This window comes from Arvicola amphibius, chromosome 12, assembly GCF_903992535.2.
Source record: "Arvicola amphibius chromosome 12, mArvAmp1.2, whole genome shotgun sequence".
Classification (NCBI taxonomy): Eukaryota; Metazoa; Chordata; class Mammalia; order Rodentia; family Cricetidae; genus Arvicola; species Arvicola amphibius.
Genome location: NC_052058.2, coordinates 147,779,295 through 147,805,645, shown reverse-complemented (window position 1 = coordinate 147,805,645; position 26,351 = coordinate 147,779,295). Strand labels below are relative to the sequence as shown.

The window sequence follows — 26,351 nt, the reverse complement described above, 5'->3', positions numbered from 1 at the left end:
CATATTCATGGATGTTTTTACAATTTTTGAAAAGAAGGGGTGACCTGTAGGAAAATAGGAAGATACAGACTTGTGCGTGAAATTTTACTGTATCAGGCTGGGCTCAAAGACCTGTCCCTCAGGCCCCCAGTGTTGCTAGACTAAGCCTTTTTAGGCTTCAAATGGATACTTGGAGCAGATTTCAAAGATGACCCAAGCAGATGCCCTGATTGGCAGAAGCAAATGAGAACATCCTCTGGGGTTGGAAAACTCACCCACTTCACCAGCCCAGGACTAGATCTGAATGGCTATTCCTGTCACACACACACACACACACACACACACACACACACACACACACACACACACACACTGCGTTTTAACTGTTACATTGATTTAGACGCTTAAGGACAAAAAAAACAAATCATCTTCTGTTGTTTGTTAGTCTCCAATGCCTACTGCCAAGGTAAATGTATCAAATGTCCAATAAAAGCTCTAAAGCCCATCGGCCTTGGATTATGCGGTAGGGTGCCCTTTAGTAATGGAATATGTCTTGAAGCTCATTAGGAGTTTGATGAGCTTCTCCGTGTTTCATTGACCTCACCTTAGATGAAGGAGATGGACAAGAGGGAAAGGTCCCTGGAAGCTTCCAGCTTTCAATCCTGTGACTTGAATATCTATGACTGGCCCTTATGCAGAGAGGTCACTGGCTTCTTCAGAAGATGAAAGGGATTTCAGCCACAGGCCGCGTTGCCAGGGTTTTAATTCATGTAGGAAACTATTCATCCCAATATCAGCTACAGGCCTGGAGTCAGGTTGCAGAGGCTATAATCACTTTGTCAGTAAGGTGAGCCTGTGGTGTGCATCCCCAGTATCAGTGCTTGTGAAGCTGGGCTGGAATTTTTTTTTTTTGTTCCAGTTCCAAAGTATTTGAGTCCAAGTGCCCTGAAGCCCATGGCCTCAGAATCACCAATATGAGCCCGTGCCCTGGAAAACCCAGAATCGACTTATATTGAGAGGAAGGTTGTAATGCTTTGAATGAGAAGAGAAGCAAAGAACACCCAGGAAGAATATGGGAGCTATTTCAAGAAACAGAAGAATGTTTCCTGTAACTTGAAACGCCACCCTCTCAGTGACAAAGTAGCTGTGTCACCTAAGTTGCTATGATCATAGGAAAACCATTAGCTTTGGCTGAGTCTGCATTTATCTATCAGCTACTACGATCAAATAAAATGGAATGGTAAGAAGGCTTGACTTTGGAAAGACAGTGGTTCAGGGAGGAGAAGAAATATGGGACATTTTTCTAGCTCATAAGCTGTAGATGGAATCACCAGAAATAGCTGCCAATGAAGCAATGCCCAGTAATCCTGCCCTCAGGCAAAGCTCAAATGCCAAAGAGCCCTGGCAGACAAGACTTCTAAAGGGAGAAGATCACTAACACTATTCTAAGTTCAGGGAGCAACTAGGACAGCCAACGGGACACTAAACTGAAGAATTTGCTTATGAGGCTTGTTAGAGACCCAAACACAACGCCGCCTTCTGTTGCCAAGGTACTTAATCCCAGGTCCTCTAGCGCACAGAATATCACCCATAATTATACCAATCTGTGTCCCAAAGACCCCTGATCCTGAAAGTCAATCCCAGCATAACAGACCTGCTGAAAGCACGAGACAGAAGGGGGTGATAGTGAAGAACACCTCTTGAGAAAGAATGAGGCCAGCATAGTCTAGAACACAATTCTTGACTTTTCTTATTGTTGGGGAAACTTCAATGCCAATGAAGAATAGAGAAACAATCTCAGCCAATTGATAATCCTGAATCTTCTTTCTCAACATGAGGTGCAATGATCAGAGAATATGATGGGATTGAAGAAGCAGTCCCTAGTAAGAAGACTCTAATTGACTTAGAAATCTGTGAGGCAGGGCAAGCTAGCAGAGTTTTGGAACTATTATATACTAGTGACATCTGATGAGCAATCTGCAACGCTGGGATAAATATTATGGTATGAGGACCCAGCAGGATCAGACAGGACATTTGGGAAATGTCAAGTGGACATGACATCATCCCTACTAAAAGCCTGAAGTCACAGAAGTAAGGGAAGAAAGGGACCGCTGACAGCAGAGAATGAAACAACGCAAGCTCTTCTAAGTCACAGGGAGTCAAGCACCTGGAGGTGATCACCTTTGCCTAAGGAAGTTTTCCTGCTTAGTGATTCGGACTGCTCCATGCCAGCTTTGTGCCAATAAACAAACTGGTCCAGCCATGGACCAAGCTAGCAAAGAGGTACACTCTCTGCACCAGGGTCATTTCCTGCTCCTAATTTTATAGAGCACTCCACAGATTCTAAAGACCCTCTTGAGTCTATGAACATGCCAACACAGGCAACCTAATTCAACGAGAAGTAAAGTTTTCAGATCAGACTCCTGCGATGCCCTTTTACTTCCCTTCTGCTAATCTCCCAACTCCCCCAGATAGCTCTAAGAAAGACGGGGGAGGGGTGAGGCTCTAACACTTCCCTTCCCTCCAGCAAGAAAAACCCTGATCCCTTTAAAGCTGAGTCTCCAGCTTTTCTTCTTTTGGCTGGCTTCTCCGAGGTGCCTCCGTTTCTCATATCACACAGCTCTTGGGAGAGTAGCCATGTGAGTTTTAGGTATGTTCAGACACATGGCAGAAGACACATGGATCCAGTGTGGGATCAAGAACAAGAATGACTTATTAATAAGCATGAAGTGACTCATTCAACCGATGTCAGAGTTTGCTTATCAATACATTCATAATCCACCAATATCTTTTAGTGAAAGTATTTCTTTTGATGCAGATCCTGACATCATACATACTAACGTTGGAGTTATATAGAGATGATTAACATAGTCTCTGCCCAAAATTGCTTTGGCAAACTTTGTGTTAAGTGTTTTATATATTCGTAGATGGAAACACTAATTGCCCTGATTTACTACCCATTACATGTTGTATACGTGCATCAAATTATCACATTGTACCTTACAAATAAGAATGATTAGTATGTGAAAGCCTTCTAAAATACATTTCTTTTGCATTTTGTTAAGAATCTACCATACTCTATACATGGACCTGGATTCTGTGGAGAAAAACAAAGTAAACATTGTTCAATTTCTCTCTTGATAAGCACAGAATTTAGAGGGAAGGGTGATATAGAGTATTAGTTTAAGGTGTGTTACATTTGTTTATGCTGTTGAACATTTGTTTAATAATGCAAAGATGTGGTGCATTCTCTTATGTTGCATTTGTTTAACTCTGTGAAGCTGTGTTAAAACACCTGATTGGTCTAATAAAGAGCTCAACAGCCAATAGCAAGCAAGGCAGGAGAAAGGCTAGGTGGGGCGGGCAGAGAGAAAGAACAAATAGGAGGAGAAATCTGGGAGGAGAAGATCGAGGAATGAGAAAAAAAAAGGAGAGGAGGATACAAAGGGCCAGCCACCCAGCCTCACAGTCAGCCACAGAGTAAGAAGAAAGGTATAAAGAATAGAGAAAGATAGAAACCCAGAGGCAACAGGTGGATGGGATAATTTAAGTTAAGGGAAGTTGGAAAGAAATAAGCCAAGCTAAGTTTGGGCATTTATAAGAAAGAATAAGTCTCTGTGCGTATTTATTGGGGACCTGAGTGGTGACCCCCCACAAAAGAGCCAAAGAGTGACGAGGAAAACAATATTAACAACCGCAGAAGAGAAGACTCCAAGGCAACACTGTGCAAGGTTAAGTACAAAATGGGGGCTGAAAAAGATTCCAGAGCATCTCTGAGGAGAGACAGTTCCGTCCCACCCCCCCCCCACTCCCCTGAATGGGAGACTTGGTAGCTGTTTGATCCTCTGATTAAATGGCACCAGCATTCCTGGAGCAGGCCACACTCAGAGACAGCTGGCTAGATAAAGTGGTGGGATGAGGAATGGGAGAGAAATAAATGAAGCACACTCTTGATGGTTTCTAGAGGCTGTAATAGCCTTCCCTGTTTGACCGTGACTGTTGAGCTCAAGATGGCAGGCATGGGGAGGAAAAGAAAGTGAGACGGCACAAGCCAAACCAACAATACTTTGGTGAAGAGTGCCAACACAGTGGGCATGTAGCAAATGAAGGAAGACTGGAATGACTGCCTTCCCAGGCACGGAGCCTGGCACCAAGCCACGGGAGGCTTGTGATAGCGCCACACAGGCCCTCCTCCCTAGTAAGGCTGGAACTACAGTTATAAATCTTGCCCTGAGTACCGCTGAGATTGGAGGACAGCTGCATGTCTATTTTGGGGACACACAGGAGAAGTAGAGCAGGTTTAATCTCCACAGGGGGAAGGAGTCAGAGTGGCACCATACTGGGCACCGCTCTCACAAAACCACCCTGGATTAACTCTCCCATTGCTTGCAAGGGTTAGAAGGATGATACTCATGGTGGGTATTCATGTCCTACAGGCATGCTGCCATCTGCTCCCCTGGAAGAACCCCCAAAACCATAGGTCTGGCATGCAAGTGCAGGAAACTTAGTGGAATTTATCTGGACTCATCTCAGTTGAGAGTTGGGAGATGGTGCTTAGGGGAGCCGTCTGGCCTCAGGCAGGCGGCCTCCCATCACCCAGCTGCATCTCAATTAGCGGTGACTGACGTATCCTAGCATGTCAAATCCCATGGACTTTTCTAGCCATTATTTCTAATGTCTACAACAAACCTATAAATTCAGACCTGGCACTCCCACTTGGAGAAATGCCAGTGTCAAGCTAAGGAAACCGAAGTGACTCACCAAGGAATCAGCTAGCGCTGCTAAGGGGTGTCTTCCAACTTCGGGGCCTTCATTTCTCATGTTCTAGTTGGAAAGCATGGGTGTGTGTGGTGGGGGAAGGTTAGAAAACAAAGTGGCTTGGGGAAAGAATTCAAAAGCAGGGAGAATAGTTATTTAGCCTTTGAGAGGAAATGGCCATTCAGTTGAAGAGAAAGATTCCCTATCATTAAGCAAATTGTTCCATGGAACTGAACCATTTAGACGGTAAAAGAAATTTAAGCAAACTTTAACTACTCATGATTGTCTTACATACGGTGGTTTTAGAATTATAACCCTGGAAATAGAATACAAGATACTCCAAGGTGCTTTAAAGGTGGAGGCTCATGGATCAGGCAACGCTTGAGTTCTGGCTCTTTCCCTTAAATCTCCACTTTTTTCAGCTTCAATTTTTCCCCCTATAATAGTACCTGCCTCAAAGAAGAACAGAGGCTCAAGAGAGACAACGTGTGCTAAGAGCTGAGCGCTGAGCTAGGCACCTAATCCACACCAGCACAGGCTAAGAGCTGAGAGCTGTTCTAGGCACCTAATCAACACCAGGTCGATGGCACCTGCATTGGAAAGGCTGGTGAAGAGGCCCCTCCCTCTGTGGCTGTTCGGTTCTCAGTTTGGCATTTTTCTTCGGGAAATTTCTAGGACTGATCAGACATGCTGAAGTGGTGGGTAGGGTGCTTAGAAATATCACTGAGATCCTTGGCGACTTCCTATTCTTAGAAGCCTTCCACCTGTGTTAATCTCTGGTTCTAAGGCACCTTGATCAGATCTGCACCCAAACTTGATTTTTTGCAGGAGGAAAAAAAAAAGCAATTCAGATGACAACAGTAGGTGTCCCCAAGAAGGGGATGTCTGTGCTTTAACTATTTATGATTGTCTTACATATGGTGGTTTGGGTGCTTTGTCCTCCCAATCTTGGCTTTAGTAACCAAGACAGCAGAAGCCATCAGGACTGAAAAACTATAGGACCTTGTCCCATGATAACCAAGTTTAACTGACAAAGACGAGGGGTTTTCTTAAAAAAAAAAAAAAAAAAAAAAAAAAAACCTTTCAAACAGCATGATATTCATGGCAAAGAAGAGATTACTGACTGAGACTTATGTGTACAGGGGCACAGTAAACACTACTTTGATTTTTACATAGTATATGAGAAAAATGCATATTACAGGCAGAAAATATTAGCTATACCCTTATGACTAGGACGGCAGGATAAAGCTCATGTTTTAGTGACCAAAAGACACACTGAGACTGCTGATCTCAGCAGCAAGGGCAGTGCACAGTGTCGAAGTTAAACATACCCAAGACCGAACATCCCAATGGGCACAGGTGACTACAGACAAGCTATGTTTTCTGCCAGCATTTCTCCTTGCCACCCAGTTTCTTAAAATCTAGAATACAGCCCCAGGAGAGGAACCCGATAGTAAGGAAGGCATCATGGGCTAAAGGATCACTAATCTGACTTCGATGCCTGATGACAATTTTTGTCATCTGATGCAGTGAACATTTAAGACCAAAATAAAGTAAAGCTACAGAAAAATAAAGGGGTTATGTTTACTCCTGGTTTTAACTCTGAGGTTTTCACCTACCACAAAAAAGGTCCCTTGGTAGAGTTGTGTTGACTCCGTTTTTCAATTTCCAAAATGAAATGCATACCCTCCTAGCCCCTTTACAAAGATAATATGTAAGAAGCAGAATTTCCCTGGCCAAATTGGCCTCAGAATGGAGCACACTACAGAGTTAGGCCCAGTGTGTATAGAGGGCTTTGTGAAGTCTCACAGTAAAGAAACCTATCTCACTTTGTTTAAGCCAGAACTTCTCAGGGCCATTTTGGGGGGACTGATATGTAATATATTTCACTTCAGGAAATGCTGGTGTAGAGAACAGTAGGGGAGAATGGATGATGATGGCATAACTGTGGTGACCCAAGAGAAAAATAATCAGGTGAAACACGAGCCTAAGATTGATGCCAGGATGCAGAAAATATCATGGCTGGGCATGGAAATGCTACTTGCCAAATGACCCCATAGATCTTAGAAATTGGCTGAATTTCTTCTAATACTCTCTCAAGGTCCTCGCTGAGTCACTCCCATAAATGATGGATCTTGGTGGTTCCGAATATCTCTAACGCCTTTATGTGAAGCCATCTCCCTTTTTTCACTGGGTGATTGGCTCACTCTAAGATGCAGAGGCAGAGGGAATAGGCCAGGTTTCATTCTCCAATCATAAAACCGCGTAGCAAGACCAGCACACAACAATGATGGGCTATTAGGAGGCTTGGAACTCATCGAAGAAGTTTAACTGGTTGATTCTTTTGAGACCCTGTCACTTCTGGGCTATCTCGTGGGGATTATGCTCATTTATCACTGCAGGTAAAAAGGGCTTATCTGAAAGCACCAGGCCAAAATCAACAACAACAAAAGAGAACGTGAGGTTTCCAGTCGGAATGATACGGATTTCAACTTCACCTCTACTATCCGCTGGCACTGTAACTTTAGATCCAGCTCTCTCTGCATTATAGCTCGGGGGTTATCTGCTCATTTGGGATTATTATAAGGATAAGAGGAAGTAAGAAACTTTGGAGCAAGTAGAGATGCAGACACTGTACGTCTACAAGGAAGAAGGCAGCAACAGATTGGAGCGGGAGCATCAAGATCTAAGGGCAGCCATCTCCACCTTGCCGGCCCAGGGCCACTGTGAACATGTCCGGTACCTGATTGTCCTTGTGTGCTTTCGGGTGTAAGGAGGAATGACCTTGAAGAGAAGTTCCATCGCTCCATTAATTCCCAGCATGGCTCCTGTGGTTACTGAAGACAAAAAGGACAGTAGTTAGTAGCTATTGTCACAGGAAGATGTGCTAATACAACTTGGATTTAATCATTGACAACTTTAAGGGCGTTAATACAATAAAAAGAAAAGATTAAAAACCTCTTTCCAGCAGTATAGTAAATGGGGTAACTCTTTCTTTCTACCTCAGTTTCAAGTTCTCCTCAATTTTAATACTCGAATCCCCCAAGACTGAGGCAATAAGTTGACTGATCTCTATTAGAATACCAGTAGAAGAACGAGTCCTTGTGCTCCAAGGTAACCAGCCTGAGAATATTTTCCTTTTCACCCAGTTATTAAAACATGGTCCTAGATCTGAACTATAGAAAGTCAAGGGAACACCAGGTAAATAAAAACTTCCAGATGTCACTGACATCTCCCAGGATGCCCCAGCTTCTTTCCAATATGGTCCATACCCCTTCTCAACTCAGCTGAATCTGAGAGGAGCACAGAAGAGGAAGCCAGGAGATGCAGAAATGTAGGAGGGGACAAGGATGTGAAGAAAGAAAAATGATCCTCCGATAAGGTGGCTCCTCTCTCTCCTCCATTGTACTAGTGCTTCAGAGAGGGTAGATCTAGACTGCCTGGTACTTTGGGCCTGACTTATTCTGGGAAATGAGTGGGAACAAGGCATGTCAAAGATGCAAAGAGATGAACTAGATTAACTTGCTTCAGGCCACAGGAAAGGAATGAGGTTCTGGAGGTGGCGATATCACAATCCTCTATATAAGACAGAGACTGTGGCCAATGCCTTGATTGTTTTAAGGGGTTATATGTTGTATGGGGTACATGTTCCTCTGTCTGTGCTCCTACTGAGAAGAGTACAACCCATCACCACCCAAGTGAACTGGATGGATGTGGCACCCCAGTGGTGACCCCCAAATTCCCACTCTTGTAGTTAGTAATTTACTCCTTACTTCTAAAGTAGAAAATAACACTAGAATAACAATTTTGGCAGATGATTCAATACGAATTAAGGGATTAAGTGGATTTAGTGACAGTACAGTTTTAATACCTCTGATTCAAACAGAATCTAGGCTTGAAATTGGGAGAGAATGCCAGAAGAAACCTCACTGGGCTCCCTCTTACTGGGTGGTTGCCCAACATGGCTATCTAGCTGCTGCTAACAAGTTCATTGGGTATCATAAACCCATTACTATAATCTACGAATCAGAAGGGAGTAGCTGTTCAGAAAGCTTGCTGAAACAGTTAACACCAGTGGGAGTCCTTCTGTATATGAGTTGCTTTTATTGATTAATGAATAAAGAAACTTCTTTGGCCTGTGATAGGGCAGAGTAGAGTCAAGCCGAAAAACTAAACTGAATGCTAGGAGAAAGAAGGTGGAGTCAGTGAGAAGCCATGTAGCTACCGCCAGGGACAGCGGCCTCTGCTAGAGCCCGCTGAAACTTTGCTGGTAGGCCACGACCTCGTGGTGATGCACAGATTAATGGAGATGTGTTAGTTTAGAATATAAGAGCAAGCAAGAAATATGCTTAAGCTATTGGCCAAACAGGATTGCAAATAATATGGTTTCTGTGTGATTATTTGGGGCTGAGCAGCCGGGAACAAACTAACAGATTCCTGCCAACAGTCAATAGTGGGTCACAACTCACCAAAGAAACAGAACCCACAGGCTTCTTGAACTCTGCCAGTCTTTCACTAGTCAATGCAATGGACAGAGGTACTGTGACCTTATGAAACAGCTAAAATTGGTAAAAGAAATGTAGACTAGCATAGGACCCAACTGGTCTTCTCACACCCACAGACAAATTATGGCTTTCTCAGAGCTAAGCTGATACTGTACTGCTAAATATTCATGATCAATGCATATGTGTACTAAAGAAAGCAAGTCACCCAGCCTTTAGGAAACCAAAAGATACATTAAGTCTTGTGCTGCTAGCAAGCTCCAGATTGACTGGTATGCTTTTAGGCTACTCACTAATGACAGCTGTCTTTCATAAAATGCCACAGTTCCTCTTTTACTGTTTTGGAGACAGGTTTGTACAGATTCATTCAGATATTACCAAATGCACTCTGATAGTCTTTGTTTTTTTTCTCTCTCTTTCTCTCTCTCTCTCACTCTCTTTCTCTCTGGTGTGTGTGTGTGTGTGTGTGTGTGTGTGTGTGTGTGTGTGTGTGGGTGTGTGGGTATGTGGGGGTTAGAGAGAGAGAGAAGCCACTGTCTGTGAACAAAGAGCCAATAATCCATCTCATTATTATTCTGGAGGAAAACCATCTCTTTATGTATTATTCCCCATGTTTATCAAGAAAATGCAACAGAGAAAATTGAGATACTGAGCCAGGCATAGCCGCACATGGCTACAATCCCAGCATTTGAGAGATGGAGGCAGGACGATATGGAATTCAAGGTTATCTTTGGCTATATGATGAGTTTGAGGGCAGTCTGAGCTACATGAGACCCTATGTTTAAAGTAAAATAAAAATGAATAAAATTGGCATATTTCAGCAGCTATTAGGCTATCTGGAGAAATTACATAGTTATTCTTCCTGCATGTACTCTTCATGTGTTTTTAAAATATTAGAGAAATTTTGGGTGGGGAAAGGGCAGCTGCTGTGTCATGGTGTTACCTATGCACACGATCTTATCCCATCTGACAAGTCTATGAAATTTGCTGAGGGTTGTCTGCATTCCCCCCCCCCCCAAAATCCATTTTAAAGCCCTCATCCCCATGATGTAAAGAAGTAATTAAGTTAAGGGGGCACACTGGAAGAGGAATATAACCTAATCTGTCTTGTGTCTGTCATAAGAAATATTCAAGCATAGAAAGAGACTAAGGATGTGCAAACCCATGGGGACACAGCAAGATGACAGATTCTTCTTAAAGCCAAGGAGACGGGCTATAGAAGAAACAAGCCTCGCCACCATCTTGATCTCAGACCTCCAGCCTTTAGCACCGTGAGAAAATTAATTCCTGTTGTTTTAGGGAGACAAAAACCTAGCAGATTAACAGTAATAATTATTGCTGCTATAATTTTACAAAGTAAAAAAAAATGAGGTTAAGCGGGTCAAATACCACATTCCATGACTCATAAGAAATAGCACCAGAGTCAAAGCCAGGGCTCCCTGGCTCTAAGCCCATATTCTTTCCCCTACAGAGAATATTACATCTAAATAATTGTCACTGTTATTCCCCAGGAAGGGAGCTCAGAAAGGAGAAATGAAAGTCTACGCTCATTACATGTGAGATAGGAGGTATAGAATCTAATCTATTAATGAAAAGTGCCTCCGTGTGGAGTAGAATTAACGTGATTTTTGGAATTTTAAAGCCAGCCTTCAGGATTTTTATCTGTATAAATTTAAGTAATCGCTTCACTCTTTTAAGCTGCTGGCTTTTTCTTTGCTGAGATATAAAAATGTAGATCGAAACACATAATTATTGTGATAATTAAAAATAGTTGAATTAAGTAGATGCTTAATAACTATCAGCTGACATGTTTTGATGCAATCACCCAGAGAGAGGGTTTGTTGGGAAAGAGCATAAAGTTAGAAAAAAATCAGTACCAATTTTGTTATAACAGTGAGCAGCTTCGTGAGATTAAGACTATTCTTTATTTTTTGTTCTTTTATATTTCTTTATAATTTATTGTTTTTAATTAGCTATACATTTTCCCCACGTCCTTAATGTGTGTGTGTGTGTGTGTGTGTGTGTGTGTGTGTGCGCACAGATGCACAAGCGTGTGGGTGGGTTCACACGCACGTGTTTGAGGAGGCCAGGTGTCATCCACAAGAATGCCGTCTCCTTCCCTGAAGACAGGGTCTCTCATGGGCTTAGACCCCACTAATTAGGCTACGCCAGCTGGCCAGCGAGCTCCCTGAGTCCTCCTGTCTCTAACTCCCAAGCATTGGGATTAGCAGTGCACATCACCATCCCAGGATTTTCATGTGGACTCTCAAGGCCTCAGGCTTGCAAGTCAACAACTTTGCTGGCTGAGTTATCTCCCCAGCCATTATGTTGTTTCCTTTTTTAAAAAAAAAGACATAACACATAATGTTATGGCTATATCAAGGCCTGAAGGAAGCCTGCCTTTCTCCTGCCACGCGAATTCTTTAACCCATGGTTCTGAAAGAGAACCTTGGGATGCTGTGAATGCAAGTCAAAGGAAAAGCCAGTGCCTCGGAACCAGACCCAAGGCAATAAATAAACAGCTTCTGGCCTCTGCAGTCTCTGGATTCTCAGGTTCCTTTCTGTGTCTGCATGGAACCGCATGCATCCTCACCTCCATGCAAACCCTCGCTCCCCCACACCACCACATGGTTTCCAGATGTCCCAACCAGGCCTGGAACTTACCACTAGAGGCAAACACTCGCAGTGCCCAGAGACAGTGTAGGAGGTTCTGGCTATGAGACAGGTTTTTCCTGGCCAGAATCAAGGTCACATCAAGTGCTTCTAATTCCAGTGCCTTCTGTCCAAACTTCTTATCTAAAAACACAAATCCATCTCTCTTAATTATGTCTCAAATTCATTATGAAGGCTTTGGGAGAGAAGGGAAATGACAAGGGGGAAGACAAGTACAGACAAAGACACTTTTTTAATGTCATTAAAAAATATTCTAAATATGCCCCCAAGGCCGGGCGGTGGTGGCACACGCCTTTAATCCCAGCACTCGGGAGGCAGAGGCAGGAGGATCTCTGAGTTCGAGGCCAGCCTGATCTACAAGAGCTAGTTCCAGGACAGGCTCTAGAAACTACAGGGAAAGGGAAAACCTGTCTCGAAAAACCAAAATAGATAGATAGATAGATAGATAGATAGATAGATAGATAGATAGATAGATAGAGAGAGAGAGAGAGAGAGATAGATATGCCCCCATCAGAACCAAATCCATCAGAATAGGGAAACTCTGGGTGCACTTATGGACAGGGTGGCTCTGGGGACTAAGAACGCAAGTCTTTGGACTCTGAAGACACTCCTGGTCATCTTCATGTGTCTCCAATGTAGCTGAGACAAATCTGGGGTGATGGAAACAACACAGCCTTCAAATGTAGTGCATGGGCTTTCATTGGCCCCTGCTTGCTTTTCTTTACCCTTTTTCCTCTTTCTTTTTTGAGACAGGGTTTTTCTACATAGCCCTGGCTGCCCTGGAACTCACAGTGGAGACCAGGCTGGCCCAAAACTCACAAAAATCCACCTGCCTCTGCCTCCCAAGTTGTGTTGGGGTTAAAAGCGTGTGCCCGGCCTGGGTCTTACATTTTTGATTGGATGTTGTTATAAATATGCGAAAGATAGTACAGAAGTTTTAGAGAAGGTAGAGCAAAGTCATTGGGAGATGGTGATACTCTTTCTACTTAACAAAGAATTTTCATAATAAAAAGTAAAAACAGATTTTAAGAAGCAAATAAAAATTAAAAAGTATCTCTAGATTGCTCGAATATCCTGGCATCTAGTGTTGTAGGCAAACCGTCACCATCATTTTAATAGTTACAAAGCACTGAAACCAAGGAAAGACCCTCTTGTTTAGGCTTTTTGTACCCACTAGCAGGTGACTGTGTCTAGCAACATTTGTTTGTGTCATTTCCTAAGTGTGGTGCCTTAAGTCATCATGACTGTTGTAAGACTCAAAAAGATATATTTCTATATTTGTTTTGTTATTTCATTTAGCATAATTCTCTGGGTACTCCCATTAGGCTACATAATACTCCATTTCATATGCATACCACATTTTTTTTTAATCTGGCATCTACCCGTGGATGCTTAAGCTATTTCTATGTTGTGGTCATTGTGTATATTATTACAGTGAACACAGGAAGGAGAGATCTTTATAAATTATTCATTTCTTTTCCTTTGGGTATTTGTTCAAATCAGAGATTACTGAAATCTCTCAGTCAGATGGTAATTTTAGGGCTTGTTTGTTTGTTTTGAAACAGGGTCTCCTGTAGCCCAGTCTGGCCCTCGACTGACTATGAGCTTCTGAGCCTCCTGCCTTTGTTGCCCAAGTGTTAGGGTCCAGGGGTGGATCACCATGGCCATGTGGTAGCTCTTTTTTTAGAAAAAAAAAATTCTCTATGTCATTTTTCAATAATGGCCATCCTGATTTTCAGCACTGCAAAGTGTGCAAAGGCTCCCTTTTCTTCACACCCTCACCAACGTTTGTTCTCCTTTGTCTAGTTGGCAAGTCACCCCCGCTAGTAAGAGGGTGTGTGTGCGCAACAGTGAAGAATGAAACTCTGCTTCTTCCGGCTGACTTCGGGGACCGAGGAGAGGAATCAGGGAAGGAGGATGGGTCAAGAGGCATGAAATAGCAATTTCAGCTTCAGGTAAACAAATCTAGAGCTCTTGTGTGCAACGTGAAGATGAAGTTAACAAAATTGTTCCCTGCTAAATATGTAGATTTTAGCTGCCCCCGTTGTGAAAATAAAGCGATTTTATGAGATCGCAGATACGTTCATCTGCTTCATTTTGTAATGACACAGCTACTTGTATTTCATAATGCCATGGTGAAAACCCCAATAGACACAATGAAATTTGCTGTTAAGATTGAAGCTGGGAAGATGTCTCAGTAGGTAAGAGTTATTGATGTGTGAACATGAGGAACTTAGTTCAGATCCTCTGCAGCAATGCAAAGAGCTGTGTGTGACTGCACATACACCTGTAACCCCAGTACTATGGGGGAGCAATAGTAAGAGGATCCCAGAAGCTCACTCACTGACAAACAAATCTAATAATGTGAGCTTTGGGTTCCATGAGAGACTGTCTCAAAGGAACAAAGCGGTGAGAAAATGAGAAAGATATCCAACATCACCCCCTGATTTCTACATGTACATGTGTACATGTACATACATGTGAATAAATGAACACACATATATACATATAAAACCACATGCACAAGGAACCACTGTCAATGTATGTCTCTTGTCACTTGACTGTTAGTCCCTAGCCCCATATGCTAAGGATGTGGCCTAATGCCTCATCTAATCTACCTAGAAACTCTGGAATTAAATTTTATGCTTCCAATTTAGACATAAGAGCACCATGGCTCATAATCTTTAAGTAATTTGACCAGGGTCACACAGCCAGTAAGCATCAAGGACAGACTTGAAACCAGCCCTCCCTGTGTGCCTGGGGGATATATCAGGTCTCTACTGTCTTTTCTTAGAGTTCACTTGGCCCACTCAGCTTTGCTGACTTTCCCCCGTTCTTCAGGTTTCAGCTCGGATGTCACCGTCCCTGACCATGCCATCCTAGGGGAGCATCAGTCTTTCTCTTCCTTGAGGCACTCATCACAGTTTGCTACCATCCGGCTAATCATTTGCTGACCAGCTGGCCTGTCTCACTTGGAACAGAAGCTCAGCGAGAGCAGACTCCTTTACAGTCTTGATCACTGAGATGCCTGCAGTGTGTAGACCGGTGCATGAGCAATCACTAAATGAATATTGTTAGTTATGCTGGAACATATCCATGCAGGTGCTAGCTAATGCCTGTCTTGTGATCCATTTCTAGGAAGCCAATGAGGGTGAAGTAGAGATCTAAACATTGAAAGAGTGTGCTGTAGCCTTCGGCTTCTGCTGCTGACAACAACATCAAAAGGGGCCTGAGCTGCTTCTCAATTGTGACCATCATGACAGCCAACATACAGTTTAAGTTTAACCGTTAAAGCGTTTTGCAAAAGCTTGCGTGAACTCTAAATACTTAGATTATTCAACCCTGCTCCAGGAAGTTCCAGCGACCTAAGAAGATGTTTCTGGATCCTCCAGGAGGAAAGAGAAATAACCAGAAGCTCTATTGCTATGTGACTTTTCACAGTAGGCTGAACTAACAGTGCCCTCCCCCAGACAGCTGAGATGCCATCTAATTTGGAAAGAGAGGTCTGTACATTGAATTAGCTAAGAAGGGATCAGACAGGACAGACTGGCACCTAGACTTTATGACGGACACCCCTGCATGAAGAAGAGAGAACACACAAAGTGAACACAGCGAGCGCTCTGTCCCAAGATAGAGAAGGGAGGGATTGTCTACAAATCAAAAGAAAGAGGGAAAGGAAAGGAGGGAGGGAGGCAGAGAAGGAGGAAGGGAGGGAGGAAGGGAAAGGAAGGAAGAAAAGAAGGAAGGGAGAATGGAAGTAAGGGAGGGAGGGAGGGAAGAAGGGAGGAAGGGAGGGAGGGAGGGAGGGAGGGAGGGAGGGAGGGAGGGAGGAAGGAAGGAAGGAAGGAAGGAAGGAAGGAAGGAAGGACGGACGGAAGGACGGAGGGACGGGCAAAGGTTCTGGCAGCACTAGGAGAGAAAACAAAACAGAATCTCCCTCAGGACCTCCAAAACTAACTACCCTCTCAGGACTTGGTTTGGGACTTATGGACTCCTGAAGTATCAGAGATTATATTTATGGTGCATAATGACAAATAGTCTGTGATAATTTGCTATGATATCTCTAAAAATTGAATGCCCAAGTCTGGTCAGGTTTGGTGGTACATTATCTGTAATCCCAGCACTCAGGAGTTCAAGGTCATTCTTTGCTACGTAATGAGTTCCAGGCTAACTTGACTACATGAGACTCTGCTTCCTAACCAAGAGGGGAAAGCTAATGCACGCATTGTCCTTCCCTGTGAGAAATATCTCCCAGAATTGTTTCTTTTTAAAATGCACTGGAGCCACTCCCATCTTCTCTGACTTACGATCCAAGCTTTTGCAGTCCGTGCAGGCTGTGACTACAGCGTCTGGATGCCATTCATTCGTCTCTAAGCACCACATTTTTTATTACCTGACATCTAGATTTTTTTTTAAATTTACCTTGCCAAGTAGTATGGTGCATACCTCTGCTCCCAGTGTGTAGGAAGTTGAGGCAGAAGGATTGCAGTAAATCTGAGGCCACCCTGAGCGACATAGTTTGAAGCCAGACTCAAAACCATGCAAGATTCTGTGCTTCAAAATAACAATAACCAAAAGTAAAATTCCTCTTATATAAGCCAGCCTCGCAATCACCAAGGCACTGGAGACCTCCCTTTTGCCTCCCCTCCAGGGTTTCCCCAAATGTTCTCAGGGAACAACTCCAGAAGTATGCTGTCAGTCATCATTGGGTCTTGAAGTGTTAGTACCTCTTAGGCCAACTTTGGCCATCAGCCTGAAGAGAGGCAGGAGGATGTCATAGTCAGGAGATGCTGTTCTTGCTGTGTCCACCAGAGTCTGCAGAAGGGCTTCACTGCCACCTTTGTTGATCATGTAGTGAATCCTCCGGTCTGTGCCTGGGAAGAAACCAGAGGAAAGATGAGCCTCAGATAGTAACCCTACTCGCCAGAGCAGACCTCAGCCCTCACAGCCAGAGACAAGCGAAGGCTCATTCATTTCTCCACAGAAACACAGACTGGCAGATGCTCGACATGAGTCATCTTCAAGTTGTACTACCATCTGAAGGGAGAAAGGTGTGAAATATGGCAATTGTGAAATATGTAGATATTTTAATATATTTACCTTCCACAAATATGACAAATTGAATGATATTGCAAGTTCTGGAGACCTGTCAACTTTTTACAGATGTGTATATAGGTATGTATATTTATATAAATAGACATGCAGGGATTATATATATATATATGTATATATATATGTATATATATATAATGTACATCATCATATACTAAATATTCTTCTACAAAACACTGGAAACATTAGTAACAGGAAGGGGTTGTTTCTTATCTATAATCATTTTATTGACGATGTAATGATTTTCTAATTCTGCTCTTTTAGCAATGAGTAGAAAGGAAATAGAGGAATCACTATAGAATGGCCTAAGAAACAAAATATCCAGGCCTACCATCTGAGGGCTCTCGAACAGAGTCATGAGCAATGGGGAAGTATTGGTCTTTCTACCAAAGAACAGATTTGAATAAGACCTCTCTCACTTTACCCAAGGATACCTCAAAAGTAGTGATCACACATTAACATGGGAAAGGCCCTGTGCTGCCTAATCAAGGTAGCCAGCAAGCTATAATGATATTAAAGGAGAAATTCTGTTTTCCCCATCCTAATGAAAACAGGATTGTCTACCAAAAAGAGGGGAGAAAATAAGGGGGGAGAGGAAGGGAGGGGAGAGCCACCGTATCCAGGAGTGGTGGTGCACATTTGTAACACATAGGTTTAGGCAGAAGGGTTGCTAGTTCCAGGGCAGCCTGAGCTATAGAGTGAGACCTTGGCTTAAGAAAGAAAAACAAAACATTCATATTGGAGAAGAAATTCCAAGGCTTAATTCTAAAGATTTCACACTCCTCCTGAAGACAGGTTTAGCCCAGAAGATGAGTGATGGCCTGCAAAATGGAACTCATTCATTAAACAAAAAAATACAGGAAGTGACCCTGCCACCAACGGACATAGAAGTTGATTTTTAAAAGAGGCCACAGTGTGATGTGACCTTTAAGGTTTCCATCTCTATGATGCCATTCATCCCTAATGTTGCCTGTTTGTGCTAATATTGCTTAACCCAGTTTACCCAGCTGACTTTTAGGTACTCAATCCTACCATCCCATTTCTATCAATGTAAATGGCTTCCCTGCCTCAAAGTCCTATCTCCACGTGATATATGTAAGAAATCTGCAGTCCCTAGTTCTTCCGGTGAACCACAGAGGAAGGGAGCCTAGGGAGGTGAGGAGTGTAGTGGCTGAGGAGCCCTCCCAGATGAAGACATTTGGCTTTACAGAGGAGAAAACATAGCAAAGCCACCCGACACCTCACTGCCTCCTTAGTTTGGGCATTGTTAGGTAGGTGGCCAGACCCAAGAGCCTAAGTATAATTATCCCAGTCTACATAGGTCTTGTCACATCACATCAAGGGGAAAATATGGGCTGGGGGTTCTGTCTCACCCAGGAAAGCTAAATTACAAAACTACCCAGCTTCATGGGTTCCTGAGACAGATCACAGCCAGCACTGGCCCCAGTTCACCATAAGATTTGATGTGAGCACAGTCTACTCACCAACAGAAAGCAGATCGCTGAGGACCTGGAGGATGGCCAGGATCGATGCTTTATCAGAGGAGCTCTGCAATGATAACACAGACAGATATCTTGGCAAGGAATGCAAGACGATAGAAGTAGCTTGGTTAGAGATGCAAAGAATAGGCAGAGTTAACCTTTGTAGCACTGAGAAGGACTCCATAAAGTAAAGGAATGGACAAGGGAGCACTCATTAAGTAGCAACAAGTATACTCGCTGAGATAGGGGCTTCACCAGCTGTGCCTAGATAGTATTTGAGACCCCTCTTTGGAGACCAGTTTAATAATGGCATTATTAAGGTACACACAAACACGAGTATTGTTGAATGACTCAGAGGCCTTGGTCACAGAACATCAGATATTTAACTAGCCTCAGATTGTTTTTAGTGCTGATCACAAGAAGAAACAGAAGCCTTCTGAATTTGCTGATGTAAATACTGACTTGTGAAACAAAGATAAACTTTGATTTTCTCCAGAAAAGAGTGGAGTCGTAGCAGATCCTTTTGTGAGGGTTGTCTTAGAAATCCTTATAAATCTTGACATTGCCACTTGTTTTTCAGAAGAAAAGTCTTCGTTCAGAGGGTGGAAAATTGGCAGAATTTTCTGAGATAACCTATATCATAGTTCCAGAAATACAATCCACATTTAGGTTCCCATTGTAAGGCTGGAGGAGGAATCATTTTGTTTTTGTTTATTTGGGTAGGTGCGCCATTTACAACAAAGTCTTAACATTCCCTTGAGGAAGTGTTGTGCTCTTTATCGGCTTCAAAGACCTCCATAATTCTCCACTGTACATACGACAAAGGCAGGAAGCCAAATGCTTTCATGATCTTCTGCTGCTGTCTCCAACTTCACTATGAATTTCAATCCTCCTGTCCAAAATAGGTATTTCCTGTGGTATGGAAACTTGTAGATTCCTACCTAAGCAATGTATAGCTTGATCTACAAATTCAACCAAACTGTTCCCTCTTCTGGCAGCTCGTTCCCTACATTTTAGGCTTGTCGGTGCTAGCTGATCCTTCCAGTACTTGACGGACTCTGGGATAGCTCCACCCTTCCTTCCCACAAGCCAGCTCTGGGATACCGTCTACCTCTCCATCACAGAGCTTTCAGTTCTTAACATAACACTCCCTGGATAATTCTGACATCACAGTGTCACCTAGCTTCCTATCCCATCTCCACTAGGTACCAGAACCTTTAGCAAACAGCACCTGGCTGAGGGGTTGCTCCAGAGAAAATATGAAATAAATATTTCTAATGGAATACAAAAAAACACCAAGGGATGCTCAAAGACCACTACCATCCAATACACATTCCAGAAAGTCATACTTCAAAGTACCTACCAGGGCTTTATATTCCAGCATAAAATTCCAGAGGACATTAAAAGACATTAAGGTAGATAATCTTTTTTAAGATTTCATTCTTTTTTATTGATTTTTATTGAGCTCTACATTTTTCTCTGCTCCCCTCTCTGCCTCTCCCCTCCCCTTCAACCCTCTTCCAAGGTCCCCATGCTCCCAATTTACTCAAAAGATCTTGTCTTTTTCTATTATCCATGTAGATTAGATCTATTTATGTCTGTCTATCTTGATACTATATTTTTAATTGTTTTTATTAAGCTATACATTTTTCTCTTCTCTCCTCCTTTCCTCCCCTTTCCTTCTACCCTCTCCCATGACCCCCATGCTCTCCATTTACTCAGGAGATTTTGTCTTTTTCACCTTCCTGTGTAGACCCATGTATGTCTCTCTTAGGGTCCCCTTTGTTGTCTAGCTTCTCTGGGCTTGTGGCCTTTAGGCTGGTTTTTCTTTGCTTTGTGTCTAAAAGCCACTTCTGAGTGAATACATATTGTATTTGTCTTTCTGGGTGTAGGTTACCTCCCTCAATATGTTTTTATCTAGATCCATCCATTTGCCTGCAAATTTTAAGATTTCATTATTTGTTACCGCTGTGTAGTACTCCATTGTGTAAATGTGCATTTTCTTTATTCATTCTTCAGTTGAGGGGCATCTAGATTGTCTCCATGTTCTTACTGTTACAAATAATGCTGTTATGAGCATAGTTGAGCACATGTCCTTATGGTATGATTAAGTATCTTTTGGGTATTTACCCAAAAGCGGTATTGCTGGGTCTTGAGGAAGGTTTTTTCCTAATTTTCTGAGAAATCACCATACTGATATCCAAAGGGGCTGTACCAGTTTGCACTCCCACCAGCAAAGAACTCAAGAAACTTGACATTAAAAGAACAAATTATTCAATAAAAAAATGGGATACAGAACTAAACAGAGAACTCTCAACAGACGAATCTCAAAGGGCTGAAAGATACTTAAAGAAATGCTTAACATCTTTAGCCATCAGAGAAATGCAAATCAAAATAACGCTGAGATTCCATCTTACACCTGTCAGAACAGTCAAGATCAAAAACACTGATAACAGCTATGCTGGAGATGATGTGAGGCAAGGGGAACACTCCTCCATTGCTGATTGATACTATATTTTTACAAACCAAAATTAATGAGAAAATCATGATGGACAAAATACCAAAGCTGAGTTACTCCTTTTTGCAGGTAACTAGGACTTCTGGGATCCCCCACTACTTGATATATAGACCTATAAGGAAAAACACTAAGTATACTCTCTCATTTCTTCTGGAAGTTTTGACCTAGAAGAGGCATCTCCATGGGGCTCTTAGCATATTAAAAGAAGGTATCACACCCCAAATTTTAAGTTTACATCACCCTTTAGCTACTGCTAGGTATGGAAACAGAAAATGTCGGAGCCTTCCTCTACTCAAAGCTGGAAACAAGAACCAATGATCTTATCTGACATATATCTATCATTTGGAAGTTTGCAAAATTCTACCCATTTGCAAGTAGACCCAAAGATTATTTGCAGTAAAATAAAAAATGCATATGGAATTCTTTCTCTGGTTAATATTGATGTTTATGAGTCAACCTCAATCACAATCTATCGTTCTGTGAAAGGAGAAGATATAAGCTTTTCGTGACACAGTACAAATGCTTTATACCTTAAGACATTAGACTCATTTCCTGTTTACAAAGAAAAGGGGAAAAAGAGGAAATAAAGAGGTGAGGAAAAGAGAGAGAAAAAAACTAACAAGGTAGAAACTGATGGAAGGGGAAGAAAGGTCCATGTTCATTTCCTTCCGTTCAATTATTCATGCCCTCATCCCACAGACATGCACTGGATTGTATGTCGTCTGAGCTCCAGTCACCAACTAGGCAGTGAGGGTACATATTGATCAAAATACAACCTGCTGTCACAGGCGCCAGGCCTGGCTGAGATAACAGCTGGCAGACAGTCAGACCTGGGATGCTAACGTATCCCAGGATGCTAAAGTATGGCAAAGGCAAACACTGGTGCTGGGATCATCAAGGAGAGGGACGTTTTACCCAGCCATATCCATGACTGAAAAGTCAAAGAAACCAAAGTAAAGAGGGGACAGTGGAACGTTCTAGTCATGCTCTAGCCGCTTGTTCCCAGAGGGAAACAGGGCAGCACAGTGACATTGGTGTGTGAACCTGCATTCCCTATGACCAACTGAATAGAGCAGATGGTGCAGAGAATTTTAAATACCTTGTGGGAGAACGCTAGGTCTTATTTGTCTCTGTATTCCCATCTCCTGAGGTGTAATAGGCAATCTGTGTGTTTTATTGAATTAATTTCTCCAGCTAAAGGATTGCCTTCTTTGTTACAGGGCCCACTAATATTCCCTGAGAACATCCTTGTCTTGCATGTTCCTATTGTATTTTCCAGTAGGGATATAGCTGGCCATATGTTACATATTAAGTCACCAGCCCCAAGTTACTTTGACCTGTGGCCAACAATACAGGCTGCACACAAATCATCCATCCCTCTGTAGTTCCTTCCATGAAACCCTGTATGTGAGACTAGAGAGATGCTCTTACAGGGGACCCAGGTTTAATTCCCAGCCCTCACACAATGGTTTACAACCATCTACAATTCCAGTCCGAGGGGATCTGATGCCCTCTTATGGTTTCCATGAACACTACACGCATGCAGTCCACATACATTTATGCATACAAAATGCCCATACACATAAAAGTAAATACATGTATTCTTTTAAAAACAAAATTGCTTCAAAGGAGCAATCTAGCACTGAAAAAGGATGCTGGTCCCTCTCCATAGCCTAAAAAAGGAACCTGGCCAACTCTTCGAAGCCTTTCTGGAGTTAACATGACTAGTTTAGAAGTATATTTAGTCCTTACTCTGGGGAAAGAAAACCTGAATTGAAATCTGCTGGAAGACTGTGAAAATGATTTTATTCAGAAAACTAAACCCCTGTTTTTGGATGTTGTTGTATGAAGACATTATCTTGAGTCCTAGGTGACATTGTAATGCTTTCAGATCCACTTACCTGTGGACTTTCAGGGAAGAAACAAAACAAACACCCTCATTTATACAAAGTCTCTTAAGGTTGAAGAGTTGACTACTTAATTCAGTTGTGACCCTTAAAGAAAACATGTATACCTTTATTGCCCTCTTCCCAAGCCTAGAGGTCTTCATCGAAAAGCGACTGGTTTCTCCAGGCGTGTTGTATGTCCACCTAGAGAACCCTGATATGATAAAGAAACAAAGAAGATGCTGTCTCCCTACAGATGTTGAGCTCACGGCTTTCTCACTCAGTGCTCAGCCAGAAGACATCGGTGCTGTTTTTCTTTAAGTAAAAATTATGGCTATCAGTGGAGGGAAAAAAAAATGCCCCTCAAACTCTCAACTGGCATGAATTTATGCATTGCTATATTTACCAATAAATATTTTACACTATTTAGAAGAATAGCACGAGCCGTTATCTCAGCCACAGTAATAATAAATGAGCAATTAAAGAAGACAGGATGTGATGTGCCTTGATTTTCCTTTAATGATTCCTTTTAAATGAATCACTGAGTAATCCCCTGTCGGGTAAGACTTTCCAATAAAAAATGGATCTGCCAAGCTTTCAGGGAGAGACAAACAGCTGGAGGAACAAACCGCATCTTTCAGGGCCTGCAGTTTTGAATAACAATTTTCTCATCAGCTGTTTTGAATGTGTTGCTTCCTTGCCTTCAAAATATCTGTATCTCCCTCTTACCTTCCTCCTCCTGCCTCAGCACCGCGATATGAAAATAAGACCCTTCCTAGCGCTGCCATATAGGCACCTTCCCGGCCCTTCCTCCTCCTCCAGGGCGGAGTATGTCAGCGACACAGAGCCCGTTAGTGTGCCCAAGAGCATCATGGGTACCTATGCCTTCAGGGATTTGTTCATCCTGATGCCACTGACTGAACATCATTTATCCCCTCTCTCTTCCAGTCATATCTCAGTTTCTAGCTCCAGTTCCCCTTCTGTATAGTTTTCTCAGCACCCCTTATCCACAACTCTCAAATGTTTAAAAACACTGGGAGCTGCACAAGTCCAGTGGATCAGTAGATGGTGGTGTTCATAAAGACTATGGTATGATTGGTAACCACTTAAGGGGATAGGTGCTTGGCCTCCCGGGAAACAAACTTATTTTCTGTACATTTGCTTTTTTCAACAACACTTTATACATACTCTCCCTTAAATAATGTTTACTTGAATCTGATTTTTTGTTGCGCACCGCACCCCCGTGTCTGTGCTCTGTGCGCTATTACCCAGTTACCAAGCTTCGGGCAAGGGGCTGGAAGTTAAAATACACAGACACACGCAGACAGAGAGACAGCGACATGGGTCATCCTTGAATTCCCCAAGAATGCCCCCTTTATTGTGTTCAGGGGCAGATTATATAGAGATAGCCACGCCCCAGCCAAACCCACCAGAAACCACTCTGCCATCAGGAACTCCTGAAGGTCTCGTGCTCAGAGCAGCTGTAGGCACTCAGATCAGGGAATTACAAGAAATTCAGGATCTGGGGTCTCACTGCTCCCAACAATTTTTTTTACCCCCTCCTGTTCTGGTGATATACAATGAGGTAACAAATTTACTCTAAAACTCAAAAGCTTCAAACAACATTCTTTTATCTTATCTTTTGATTTGGGGGTTGAGGGACTGGAACAGGATGTGGTTGGGAGTTTCTTCTGCCTTTCTTGGTGACAACTGGGGTCAGAAAGAGAAACCGTGCTGGCAGATGTGCTGATCAGATGTCCTGAACTATTACAGGATATCTGGAGAGCAGGGCTCACCTGGACTATTGACCACACATGTTCCTTTTAGCAGGAGAGTCTTAAGTATCTTGAATGTCTGACATGACAGCGGATGCTCCCCAGGGATAGCATTCAAGGAGAATTAGTTCAAAGTCTCAAGGCTTCTTTTGACACCATCCCAGAAATCAAACGTGCCATACCAACTACATTCTATCAGTTATTTGGGCTACGATGTTGTTCCATATTCAAGCGGATGGTCCTAGACCATCGTCAAGCAGAAGAGTAGAACATTTCTCAGATGCTTTCAAGTTGTTCACACTTCATCTGGGCTGTGAACTCCTCTAGACTAAGAGTTGTGGACTATTCCTTTTGGCATCTCCAGTATCTAGTATGGGGTCCTGCACAGACCAGTCCAGTAGCCATGGAATGGGATGAGGTAGAAGGGATGGGACTGAAGGGAATGAGAAGATCTAAAATGAATGGGATGGAATGGGGTAGAATGGGACTGGTTAGAATGAGGTGGAAAGAAATGGATGTGATGAAACTGGGCAGTGGAAATCGGACACACAATATGCGATTTGTCATGGCCTTGCTGTGCTGTCCCCCTTATCCTGGAATTTTCAGTGTGAGCATTGTCACAGAAGTATATCAAATACACAGCTTGGATATGCTTGACAAGTGTTCAAAAATGTACTTCTAATGCAGGTTCACTTAAGGCCAGCTTCCACTACATCCGTAAAATTTAATTTCCATATTCATGGTATTCCCCTAATAATTATTCCTAACTCATAGGTCTTATTGGGTTAGATACAGCATATCCAAAGTACAAAGATCTGGTTAAAATAAATACTCAAAAAAAACATGAGTAAATAAACACATGTGTAGGTTGCTTATGGGGAAGAAAAGGTGAATAACCTAAAAACCGGTTGGAAGGTCATTAGAGACACAGCCTCCTGAGTCAGTTTCTATTCTAGGTCACGAGGTTCCAGACTTAGCAAAATACTCATCAGGAGAGCGGAGAGGAAGTGTGTGTGTATCTGGAGGGAAGGAAGTTGCTTCCCCTGGCAGAAACAATCTGGAATCCTGTGCTTTGTCAACAAGGCCCGGCACACTTGCTGTCCCTCGGTGGATGGTGAAAACTCCCAGTCCTAATGCTAATCATAACAGTAATCAACAGCAGCATATCCCTGAAGGCTTCTCTGATTTCTTTTCAACGACATTCGTGGGAGAGCCATCTCGGTCTCTACTCTAAGCAGGCTGCGATGTCTCTTCCAGACACAGTTGACAAATCACAGCACGGAACATACAGGTTAGGATTCAAGATGACAGAAAAGTACCGTCAAACAGTTTCCAGCTCTTTCAGATGGTTTCTAAACACAGCAAGTAAATAATGCCTCCTGGGGCCAACAACCCACGCCTCAACACCAACACTGAGGAAGGGAGGCATAACCTTCTTGTTTCAGCCAGCAGCAGTCATTGCTTGCTTTGATGCTCACTGGATCCACCACCTTTAAAATATATATGAAAAGCATCCAAGCCAGGAAACTCAGCCATACTCCCGAGAAGCCACTGGATCAAGCACTTCTCAGGAAACTTCCTCCCAAAGGAAAAGAGAAGATGTCCCTTTCCAAGTCCTACACCCAGTTACTTCGTAAATGATGTTCTAAAAGCTGGGCAGTGATGGC

The 26,351-nt window shown here is 42.8% G+C and overlaps 1 protein-coding gene across 1 annotated transcript in view; it reads right to left on the bottom strand.

The window, feature by feature from the left end:
* The window catches only part of Agbl1 (AGBL carboxypeptidase 1), a 693,592-nt gene extending 674,903 nt beyond the window's left edge, over positions 1-18,689 (bottom strand). Inside the window, exons 1-4 of the mRNA XM_038313425.1 lie at positions 18,509-18,689; positions 16,640-16,786; positions 11,904-12,035; positions 7,481-7,574 (exon numbers count right to left, since the gene is read on the bottom strand). Coding sequence (XP_038169353.1) covers positions 7,481-7,574; positions 11,904-12,035; positions 16,640-16,786; positions 18,509-18,689 — 554 coding nt within the window. The remainder of the gene's footprint in view (positions 1-7,480; positions 7,575-11,903; positions 12,036-16,639; positions 16,787-18,508) is intronic.
* Positions 18,690-26,351: the final 7,662 nt, after the last annotated feature.